The sequence below is a fragment of the Crassostrea angulata genome, chromosome 7 (genome assembly GCF_025612915.1).
Source record: "Crassostrea angulata isolate pt1a10 chromosome 7, ASM2561291v2, whole genome shotgun sequence".
NCBI lineage: Eukaryota > Metazoa > Mollusca > Bivalvia > Ostreida > Ostreidae > Magallana > Magallana angulata.
The window spans coordinates 34,893,211-34,906,181 of NC_069117.1; the positions used below are offsets into that span (position 1 = coordinate 34,893,211).

At 32.9% G+C, this 12,971-nt stretch overlaps 1 protein-coding gene across 3 annotated transcripts in view; it reads right to left on the reverse strand.

Annotated features, from left to right (window-relative positions):
- Positions 1-12,971, reverse strand: part of LOC128191970 (palmitoyltransferase ZDHHC3-A-like) — an 81,083-nt gene that overhangs the window by 33,570 nt on the left and 34,542 nt on the right. For all 3 annotated transcript variants that reach the window (XM_052864363.1, XM_052864365.1, XM_052864364.1), the window contains 3 exons: positions 11,767-11,876; positions 11,620-11,681; positions 4,628-4,709 (listed from right to left, as the gene is read on the reverse strand). In XM_052864363.1, coding sequence (XP_052720323.1) covers positions 4,628-4,709; positions 11,620-11,681; positions 11,767-11,876 — 254 coding nt within the window. The remainder of the gene's footprint in view (positions 1-4,627; positions 4,710-11,619; positions 11,682-11,766; positions 11,877-12,971) is intronic.

The window sequence follows — 12,971 nt, forward strand, 5'->3', positions numbered from 1 at the left end:
GGGTAGAGGCCCTCCATATTTCAGGGCCCGATGTTTAAAACCCATTATAATGATTGAATAGTTTTCTGTAAGTGGGGACCCTAATCTCAAATTCTAGAGATGACCACTTAACCATATTTTCACAATGGTAGTGGTATACCACTAGTAGATGACCTTGAAAATTTTTGCTCCCAGGGTAGGGACCTTTGTTGTTTCCGAGCCCGATGTTTAAAATCCAATTATAATAATACTGTATATTTTAGGGCCCCAAATCTCAAAAACTATGGATGACCACATTAACAAATTTTTACGGTCATTAATTTTACACCTTGCAGAGATTTAAGCAAATTTATACGCTGCCAGACACAATGTGACGTCAATATTCAAAGGGCAACTACTCTAATTTAAAAATAATTCCAAATGGCCACTACTCTAAATATTTCAATGACTTACTGAACACGAATTCTGTGTTAAATAATATGAAATATCGAGATGAGTAGGTGAGGCGGCAGCTAATGACGGCCATATTGCCTAATATTAATCCTCAAAGAACCTACATAAAGATATATGAGGCAATCACGTGCCATGTTTAATCCAATGAAAATGTGACATTTCAGTACGAGGGAAAACAAATTCTTTTATCTCATATTTTCTTAATTTTTGTAATTATATCAAAACCTAACCTTAACAGATTATATTTAACATTTACATCCCAAGTATCGTTGTTTACGACCGGACCAATGGATTATTAGTCTGTTTGGGTACGAGTTGGTTTGCACATGTACGACTTCACTTGAGTCCGTATGGAATACCGAACTTGAAGTTATAAACTGATGGAAACATGCCTTTTCTTTATTATTATTTTTGTAATAACTCAGATCTGAAACAGAATTAGCCCTTGATTTTTGCAATTTATATTTTCCCTTCCATAAGGATTATATATGCTAAATTACGTTGAATTTGACTCAGTAGTTCTTGAGAGGAAGATTTTTAAAAATGCAACCCCTTTTGCTACAGTTTCAAGCTTTTCTCTGCTTTGAATAAAGATTGGTCTTTCATTTCTGCAATTTATATTTGCCTTCCCATAAGAATGCTTTGTGCCCAATTTGGTTGAAATTGGCCAAGCTGTTTTAGAGAAGTTCAAAATGTAAAAAGTTTACAGACGGTCAAAGACAGATGGACACATGGACGACGTACAAAATGTGATCAGAATAGCTGTCACTTGAGCTTTCAGCTCAGGTGAGCTAAAAATGGACAAAGTCTTTTCAAAGATTTTTCTCTATATACTCTACATATTTCTATGTAAAAATTCAACCCCTATTTTGGCCCCACCCTACCCCCAAGGATCATGGGTTGAACAAACTTGAATCTACACTACCTAAGGATGCTAACACACAAGTTAAATCCATTCTGGCCAATTGGTTTTTGAGAAGATTTTAAATAATTTTTCTCTATATATTTCTATGTATAAATTCCACCGCTCCTCCTCCCCCTTACCCCCCCCCCCCCCCCCCCCCCCCCGATTGTGGCCTCACTCTACCCCAGGGGATCATTATTTGAATAAACTTAAATCTACACTGACCTAAGGATGCTTTCACACAAGTTACAGCTTTTCTGGCCAACTATTTTTTGAGAAGAACATTTTTTAAAGATACCTACAAATTTTAAATAATTTTTAATTATCTCCCTTTGAAAGAGGGCATGGTCCTCCATTCTAACAAAATTTAATTACCTTTACCTAAGGATGCTTTGTGTGAAGTTTGGTTGAAATCAGAACCTTGTGGTTCTGGAGAAGAAGTTGAAAATGTAAAAAGTTAACATTTGGACGGACAGACAGATGCCGGACAAATAGTGATCAGAAAAGCTCAGGTGAGCAAAAATTATCAAGAAATTTTCAATAAATCCTTATTTACTACCCTTGAAAAAGAGCATGGCCCTTCGTTTTTACAAAGTAATGTATTTACTTAACATGAAATCAAATTTTCCTTTTGTTTTGGTTGGAGATTTGGCGGTCAATTTAACAAAAATAAAATTTAATATGGATTTTATGCAGTCTACCAAAATAATAAAAATATCAAAATGAAGTGTGCTTTTTTTTCCAGAATGTTTTTAACACATAATTAATTAAATTACAATTCATTACCAATTGACTCACCTAATTCTTAAAAAGTTTTGAATGTTCGTTAAAAATCTAAGTTTAGAGATATCCTAAGTTAGGAGTTAAAAAAAATTGGATTTTTTTTTCTCTATTTAAAAATTACATTATTAGTATATCAAAATTATGATTGTATTTAATGCTATATATTGTATACTGCTGAAAACACTCTTTCTCTTATTATCAATTTGATTTAAAAATCACATGGGTCCAAATGACATGGGTCCAAAAGGTCAGGGGTAGATATAAAACAGCAGTCAGAGCACCATTCATGTTGTTTACGAAGTGAAAGTAGTTCGTATAAAATTACTTTTGGTTGTAGTTTAATCTCAGTGAAATTCCTCGAGACTGAAATTTTTTTACAGACCTCTCTTCCGAAGCTTTCTTTTTGGAAGAGACGTCTGTCAAAAATTTTCAGTCTTGATGAATTTCGCTGAGATTAGTATATTTCATGAACAAATAATTTTAATATACATATCATTTATACATCATTTAATACATCAATTGCTACCAAATATTTACAAGTGACTTTGCGTTCTTTTTTCTGACTTTTACTGAGGAAAGTGTATTGTTTCTGAAAGAAAACATTGGACTTGTCTTATGTCTCAATACCTAATTCCTTTATTACATATCAATCGATATATTAATGTAAACATCTAAATAGGGTATTACCAGCATTTACTTCATTATGTATACAGCTCCAAGACTCTTACACAAATTGAGTTGTTCAAAAATCTTATAGATCTGATTAGGTATTGATCAGGATAATCAAGATCACTCTCCGTAATTGAAACTAGCTCTGTGATTTTTAATTTGAATAAGTAGGGATCTTAAATCTTAGATAGATATGTGACCTGCTTTAATAACTAAACCTGTTTCAAAAACCATAACCTCCTCCAGCATCCAAAACCTTTCACTTATATTAAGCATCTACGCCTGTCAAGTACATCAATATCAAATGATGCCTCATCCATCTAAGTTTAGTAAAAATAGAGCCAATAATAACAGACTGGTCATGAAAGAGCACCTGCTCAAAAAAGGACTGCCATTATATTTGATATTGTCAAATATCTACCCACATTTATATTACACGTAATAAATGATGTCTATTAATTAATCTTGACATAAGTCATCATTGTCTAATAACTGTTCATCTGTGACGTCACAAAAAGTGGCTAAACTTCCCGCAATTTTGCAAAAAAATGAAAATATTTGCATTTTCCCTGTTTATAACGGAAGATTCATTTCACCTTTATCTCTGCAGCCCTATCGAAGCCATTGAGAACACGGGTGCTAATTGTCACTTATTATCTCGGACATCTCCTTAGGGCAAAGACTCCTGTACAACCATGCCCCGCTCAAGCACACATGCATCTGTAATGGCGGCCTACATGGAGATAGTGAATGCACAGCTCAATATTCACGGTGTCTTAATGTTCCCGGAAAACTGTCTGACCGTGAACATAGTGAAATTAAAAACACCTTAATGTTTTCTACATCTAGAGTATATTTTGTTTTCAATATTATTTCCACTATTTCAAACCATATTTTTTAAGATTTCTAAAGAACTTTGATTTTGGTGGCAAGAAATGCATAATACAGCATGTAGCCCTTATACTTGCTACAAAAGCCGCTCTATATGTAGGAGTTTGGTGAAAAAAAAAACTGGCGATAACTTAGATATTAGGATCAAAAATTACCTACATGTACATGTAGCTGCTCCAAAAACCTTTACTTCCTTCAGTATCTAAAATTTTAAGGCTCAGATTCAGCATCCAAGTCTGTTTAGTCATAAGTATGCCCAGATGCACAATCCGTGCAAGTCTGGTGAATTTAGGACCAGTAAAAGTTACAGAACCTGCTCCAAAAACTATAACCGGATGCCAACGCCACCGTCAACACCAAGATATAGCATTAGCTTTCCCTGATTTTGTTTGGTGAGCTAAAAAGGGTTTAAAATAAAATAAGATTAAGGGACTATAGCCTGTCTCAAGATATTTTGCTGCATAATTTCTTAAATTATTCTGTAATTATAAATACCTCTTGGTTCAGACGATGTTCATTCAAGAGTATGAAAAAATCCCAAGACTGCCCCCTTTGAAAGGTCCCATCTAACTCGACAGATTTTAATATATCGCTAAAAATAAAGTCGACGGGGATTTTCCATTGCTAAAGAGATGAAAGTGCCCAGATGATGACGTTGAAAAATTGTGCGAGGTATTCCAAGTGACTTCCGAATGGAGAAAAGATGTCAACATTCCCCATTATTAATCTCCGTAGGAAATCTGTTTTTGTTCCCATGATTTTTTTACGAAGGAAAAATGATAATGTGTGAATGAAGTTATCTTGGAAATTGTCCCTTTCATTGATTTGAATTGCACTTCTTTCACATGTATGTGTATTTTTATTAAAGATCGTCCAATTATTTTGGGACAGACTTTACCTTAAGACGAACAAACAATTTAGCTGTATAGATCAACTGCATATACTTACAATCTAGAATGTTTGTCTCCGATTCCTGGATCAACAATCCAAGTTGCTATCACTAGCGTTGTTGCATAAACACTTGATAAACCTAAAAAGAATATGCAAAAAAGTAAATTATTAATTTGATTGGTCTCTTAAATATGCATAATATTGTATTAAGACGTGAAATATTATTTTAATAGTTTAAAGTGAGGACTCCAAGGTCCAATGGTTACGCCATATGCAAAAGATCATGCTAAAGTATTATGGTCTGCAAGTTCTATGGTTAGTTGCATCTGTTCCAATGGTTCAATCCAGAAAACTACTGAAGCCAAAGTACTAAGGTCTACTATGCCAAAGTCTGATCCAATTCCACATATACAATGTATGCGAACCTTACTGAAGTGCATTGTTTCGCCTTGAATAAGATTTACGATGCAAGTCATTTGATGAAATGTATTGAATGATTGCCATCGATATTTCTAAGTCAGCTAGTAGCAAATTGTAGCTGGCAAAGGGTGAACGTAACATTATTTCATTATATTTCTTTCTTCAATTTATCAACATACAGAACATTTTTGTCCTCAACAAAAGAACTAGAAGCTGTCATTAAACGGTAATACCTGCACCAGGTGTTTGAGTTTAATAACACTCTCTTGTACCAGTTTTAGTCAAAAAGAAGGCGCATGCAATTTCTGGTACTAATTTTAAAAATTATAATTTTCATGAAGGACAAGATCCCATCATGTAATACACATGAGCACTAAGTGGGAAGCCATTTTACCAGTTGCGAAGAACCTGATGAGTTACGAATAGCACAGCTGAAACCATTTAAATCGACTGCAGATAAAAAATTTAAGATGTGAGCAAGACTTCATGAAAGTCAATGAAATACCCAAAAACATACCACAGAAGCGGCACCAGTGATATTTGTTAACATCATAGATATATGAAGTTAAAAATGACCTACGAAGTCACCTACCGCGTGATTTCGGCTAGACTGGTGAGAGTTGCCCATCCCGTTAGTATATACGTCCCTGCGGCACACATGGCTGTTAAGCTGATACTATATTGTATTTTAATGGGAAACAACTACTTTTTGTATAAAATTTTAACATCCAGTAATGTTAATACATTCATGGTGTTTTTCTGAGCCTGCGAGTTGCGATTGTAATTTAGACTACCGTAATGTCGCGTGTATAACACGCACTTTTTTTCAGCCAAAATTTGATCAAAAGTGGGGGGTGCGTGTTGTACATAGGACAAAAATTTTACCCCATTTTTTCAAGCCGTGATTCTAGAAACCACGGGAGAAGTGACTGCCGATATAGCGTGTTATGCAAGTTGTATGAGTGTATACTAAATTTACTGCATCAGAAATACCTTATTCTTAGTTTTTTTCCATGTATTGAAATATATTATCTTCTATTAACACTATTTCTTGCATTAAACAAGTTTAAATATTGCCAGTGTATTCGCCATTACGTAAGCAGCCACCTGTTGACTCGGCGCGTGGTCAATGTTTGTTTAACAATTTCCGATGTCAAAAGCATGCACCTGTCTCATGTCGGACTTTACAGGGTGTTTCAAGTGCATGTAGATAAGCAATTATTCTGATTTTATTAAACTTAATTACTTTGTGTCAAGTTATGCAGTTAAATTTTATTGCTTTACATAGCCACTGCTAAAATTACATCGATCATTTGTAAGACTTGATAATGACGATATACGACATACATACGTTTCTTCACAATGTCTATTTAAACAACAATCAAAGGGTTTGACTTTACGTAATCAATTAAATCATTTCTTTTGATGTTGTTTTGGTTTATATCTGCAAACATTTTTACTTTTAAGCTCGGTTGCCGTTCTTCTCTACATATGATGATCTTCAACTTCTCCGATGTTGTATAAGAAACACTTAACGAAGTGTCAAATGATATTTGATACCGCCCATGTAAATCATGCCGTCCTTTTTAAGTAAAATTGTAAGAACTTTGACTCGAATGTCGCTTGGGCCATGTTCCGATCACGAAATTACAGTAATTACGCTTGGGTTATAAAATTATCTTCAAACATCCATAGTTATTTGGGAAAAAGGTGGCCGTCGATTTTCATCGTCTGTGCTATGTTCCGATCACAAAATTAAAGAAATTGTGCATGGTTTATAAAATTATCATGAAACATTGATAGTTTTGGAGGAAATGGCGGCCGTTGATTCTGCCATTTTTTGGGTGCGTGTTATACATAGGACTGTTTTTTCACCATTTTTTTGTCAACTTTGGGGGGTGCGTATTATACATGAGTGCGTATTATACACGAGATATTACGGTAGTTTGAAACATCCTGTCGGAATACAGTCGCAGCGCCTCCACTTATCAGTATTGTGGTACAATATGATTTACTTAAGACTTAATAAGACATTAATGATATTCAGAAGTATTTGTTTTAATTCATTCTTTCAGTTAATCCTTAAACAGAGGAAAATAAATTGGGGTATTCGAAACTCATAAAATGACAGCTCCATAAAATTCTGCATCTTCTTGCATTTTTTTTTAATTTTATATCCTGCATACTTTTAGAGTATGTCAGAATACATACCAGACTTACTTTTAATAAAAGAAATATTGTTACAAATAGAAATTTAAGGCACTGACAAACGATTTTATAGGCATATAAGCATTGCAATGACTTGGATTTATTGCAAAACGAAAGTTAGTCGACTTATCTAAGACCGATATCGAATACATGCATGACCACAAAAATGAAACCATTGCAGAATTTAAACAAGCATTGATAAGTGTTTAAACTAAAGATATTATTTTTTTTATCCATCTTTAATTTCATTAATTATTTTCTATTTAACTTATGAACTATTCCAAACTGGTCAAACGACTGTATTTTCTTTCTGCTTGAAACAGTCTTTGAACAATTTTCACAGGTTCATAATTTGAATATGAGGATACAACACATTAGCAGTGTGTTGTCCCTAATTATAATAATCAAAGGCCGGAACAGCCACAAAGGCGTCGAGCTGACATTTTCTTTTATAAAGATATCATTAATTTGAATTTCTGTACTAACAGTGGTATATCAAATAATATTAGAATAAAACATAGGTATTCACAGATTACAAAGCTCACCAAACGAGGCATCACCTTTATGAGGCATCACTTTTATGAGACTATCTTTATCATATTATATGAAAATCATACTTTATGATCTTGGATATTCATGGATACTGTTTAGACAATATATCGTATATCATCTGTTAAAACATTGTATGATAATCATATGTTCATTTCATATGGTATTATAAGATAAAATGTTTATCAAAACATAAATGTAAAATACAATATTGCATCCTATCACACTTACAATATCTATCATAATTTATAATACAATAAAATACCATAATAAATAATGATGAGATATGATTTTGTAACACATTGTATTGTATTTGATCACAAAATATGATATTGTAACACATTGTATTGTATTTGATCACAAAATACAATATCATATGATAAAACATAATATTTGATACAATATAGTATTATATGATACAAAATCATATCACATAATACATCATAATATTGTACACCATGTTATCACATTGTATAATAAAGTATGATATTGTATTGTATGATACAGTATCATATTTGATACATAATATTATATTGTATCATTTAATACAAAATAATTTGAAACAACATTGTATCATATCATAGGATAGAATATCACTTTATATTAATAAAATATTACATAATACAATATCATATTATACATATGGTATCATATGATACAATATTACATATTACAATATCATATTATACAATTTCATGTGATATAATAATATATTATATGAACCAATATCATATTATACAATACTGTATGATTAGATATTATATAATATACAATATCGTATCATATGATACATTAATAATACAATACAATATTATACAACACTGTATATAATTTTACAATACTGTACATATGATAACAATGTCATGAAACAATATCATATCATTAAAAAATTGATACAATATCACATCATAACTTATAACTTTTAACAATATAACATATGAAATAATATTGTATCATATCAAACAATAGTGTATCATATCATAATACTTTACAACAATACAACACAACTATTAAGCAGGTTTGAGTGAGGTAGGCGATTTTTTGTTTGCATCCTTGATAATGGAGATCAGGCTCTGCATCTGAAGCTATCTCTACGAATCATTTATATTATAGTTTAATCAACTATGCAAGCTATCATATATAAAACATGTGATGTTCCAAAAAACTAAACCTCACCCCGCATTTGAAACCTATGGCTCAGATTCAGCATTCAAGCCTGTCGGGTGCATCAGTATCATAAAACTCATCATCCATGCAAGTTTAGTGAAGTAAGGATCAGTAATAACAAAGATATATTATTCAGAGGGCACCTGTTTCAAAAACTTAAATCAGGTCTAACAACCGTAATCTCTTCCAGCATCTGAAACCTATGGCTCGGATTAATCATTTATTCATTAAAACTTGTCTACTGCATCAGTATCATAAGACAACATCCATGCAAGTTTGGTGACAAAAGGACCAGTAATAAGTAAGATATATTCATCAGAGGGCACCTGCTCCAAAAACTTTAACCAGCTCCAAAAACCTTAACCTCCTCCAGCATCCGAAACATATGGCTCAGATCCAGCATTCAAGCCTGTCTGGTGCATCAGTATCATAAGACACAACTTCCATGCAAGTTTGGTGAAGTTAGGACCAGTAGTAACTTAGATATTGCTATCAAAGGGCACCTGCTCCAAAAACCTTAACCTCCTCCAGCATCTAAATTCAGGATTCATCATCCAAGTCTTTTAAGTCCATAACTAGGTCCAAATGCATCATGCACGTTTGGTAAAGATAGGACAAGTAATAACTTAGAAACAGGACCTGCAACGAAAACTTGAACCAGGTCCGCACGCCGACACCAAGGGTATAAGCTCCCCCTGACTTTGTCTCGGTCAGCAAAAAAGTTATGTTTATGTTTTGTGATGCTTTAAAAACAAAAATCAATATATTTCCTTATAAAATAGGAAGTGATGCATTTATGATACAATAACTCATTATGGTTGCAAAAATTGAAGAAATTTCAATCAAGACGATCGTTAAAAGACTGCCAAGCAATTAAGCTCGACGGCATAATTAAATGATAAGAAAACGTCAAGGGACTGAATAATTTTGCCAGACTGGACAACATGCTGAAATGCACAACATCCACATTCAACACGTTTTACTGTATATAGTAAAATAACAAAAAAATAAACTTCTGACCCACAACCCTCACCCTACCCTGGCAAACACAATTATAACTCTGACCCCCCCCCCCCTTAATGGAAAAACTAAAAAGGTATTTATTCGTGCATGTGCTGCAACTGCCCAGGAGATAAACATCAGATTATTTTGATAAAAGCGAAAGCATGTACATGTAGTTGCAACAAAGGAGATTGTACACAGTACAAAACAAATGACACAATGTGCAATGCTTTTAACTGCACAGAAATCATGTTATATCATTTCACAACAAACCTTTCTATTATTGCGCAAGGTAGGAGGTTTTTTATTAGCATCCTTGATAATGGAGATCAGGCATTGCATCAGAAGATAGCTCTGCAATTCATTTACATTATTATAGTTAAATCAAGTATGCAAGTTTGAAAAACTTCTATTATCTACTTTATAGACATGTGACCCATTCCAAAAAACTAAACTTCATCCAGCATCTGAAACCTATGGCTCAGATTCAGCATTCAAGCCTGTCATGTGCATCAATATTATAAGACGCACCATCCATGCAAGTTTGGTGAAGTTAGGACCAGTATACATGTAACTAAGATAAAATCATCAAAGGGCCCTGCTCTATAAAATTTACAAGTTTGGTGAAGTTAGCACCATTAGTAACATAGAATTAGCTATCAAAGGGTACCTGCACCAAAAACTTTAACCGGCTTAAAAATCTTAACCTCCTCCAGCATCTCAAATTAATGGCCCAGATTCAGCATCCAATTCTTTCAAGTCCATAAGTAGGTCCAGATGCATCATCCATGCAAGTTTGGTGAAGATTATCAAGGACAAGTAATAAGTTTGATACAGGACCTGCAACAAAAACCTTAACCAGGTCCAGACACCGACATCGACGCAAGGGGTATAGCATAAGCCCCCCCTAACTTCGTCTCGGTGAGCTCAAAAGGGATCCATGAAAATGGCATCTAACAAAAACAAAACTAAGAAACTCCAGTGCATTTAGAAAAATAAAACCAGCAGAATTAATTATTGACCAATCTGATAAATGCTATAACATAGATATTAACAACCCAGAAACTAACAAAGAATTTTGATACCGTTGACTCCACGCTATAATTTAAGGTAGAAAACAAATCATCCAAAATATATACAGGTAGATGATTATGTTTCAAATCGAAAGATAACAAGTCATGTTGAGATGCATAATAATCAGCTGGCTTGTTCCATGTAGTTCAGTTTTAAATCCATTTTGTATTAATTAGATATGTATGAATGTTGTGAGTGACTGATAACATCTTTTAAACAAAAGGAACATTTCTATATACTTTAGACAATGTTAATAACAGTGATAATTTTCATAAGTGACTTTAATAAACAAACAGTAAATAATCACAATTAAAATTCCAAGGAAAGGAGGGATGTTATAATGTCCATTAGAATCCATTACTTACATCCTTATCTATAAGTGAATCAGCCAGCTAGCAATTAGCGCTTGTTGTATGTTTATGGTAATGGAGCTGAGACCAATATATGTACACATTATGAATATTAGAATGCATGGGAAAGTATTAATCTGTGTGAAAGTTTAGTCAGAATATATGCAGCATTAGAACCCACCACACCTGTTATCTTTCTGTCCAGTATTAAACAATTTTAAACGAAGAGTAAATCACCAACAATGACTACCTAATGTATCTAATAATAAGTAAACTTACCAATGTAGAATAAAAACTGGACAAAATACTTCTGGTTAAGTTCTCCAACACAGTTATTTATCCTATCAAATAGATTTTCAAACATAAATATAAAGTTTCTAAAAATATAAACACAAATAACAATTAAGGACTATCATTGCTACCTACCATGGACAATGATGGTCCATTTTTTTGACACATCTTCTGCAGATTCGACAGTGATGTGCCCTTGGTGGTCTATATGCTTCACATTTCATGCAAACGCTCCAGCCATCTTTCTATAATGCAAAATATTTAAAGAAGTAAATATACAGGTAAAAGTTCTTTTTCAAGCTGGTTTTTCCTATATATGCTAATTTGTTTTCAACATATAAAACAGTTCTTAGAATTTGTCATATTTATGTTAGATTTAAATCTGGAATTTTTTTTTTCAAATCTCAAAATGTAAACAAAACATGACCTGAGCTTTGTTTACATAACAAAGAATTGTGAGCTTGGTATTTTGCTTATTAAATTCGACACTCAAAGTTTTTTAAGACACCCACCCAATTTTCAGAGTTTTGCAATTATCTCCCTTTTAAATAGGGTCGTGTCCTTTATTTTAACAATTTTGAATCACCTTTCATCAGCATGCTTTGTACTAAGTTTGGTTAAAGATGTATAGCGCACTTATTATACGATTTGGCCTCAAATATAGCCTTTTGCAAACATCAGACATTTTCAAAATTATACAAAATTTAGTTTTTATATATTCAAAGAAACTCAAATTACACAATCACCATGCTCTAAGAGTCTTAATTATCTTACACGACATCATAAAAATATTCAGGTTTTGTTAGGGATATATAAGGAAAGTGGTTAGTATACGATAAAAAATTGGATATTTGACTATTTGAACCACTCAAAACCAAAGACATCCGATTAAAATTATGTTCTACAGGTATTGTAGTACACGTTTACATTGAATTAGTTTTGGTTTAATGTGACTGGTCTTTGTACTGAAAATTAGACTAATATTTCAATTAGTGTCTTTTCTAATACAATCATGTTTATAGCCATATATATTGAAAATGCATCTTTTGAAAATGTTAGATGTGTGGCCTAGTGGTAACGCAGGGATCTTGTTGATTTTGTGGTCGCTGGATCGAATCCACTAAGTAGTAATTTTTTTCACTTAAATTGAAACATGAACAGAATAGAGAGATTAAATAAGTTACACATATCTAAGTAATCTTCTGGCTTTTTTTTTTCTTAATTATCTTGTTTAAATCAGTCTAAGTATGAGTACACCCAATATAAACAGTTCTCTTCTTTAACACTGTACATGCATGTACTCTATTTACACTTACTAGATCCATTGCACTTTGCTTGAA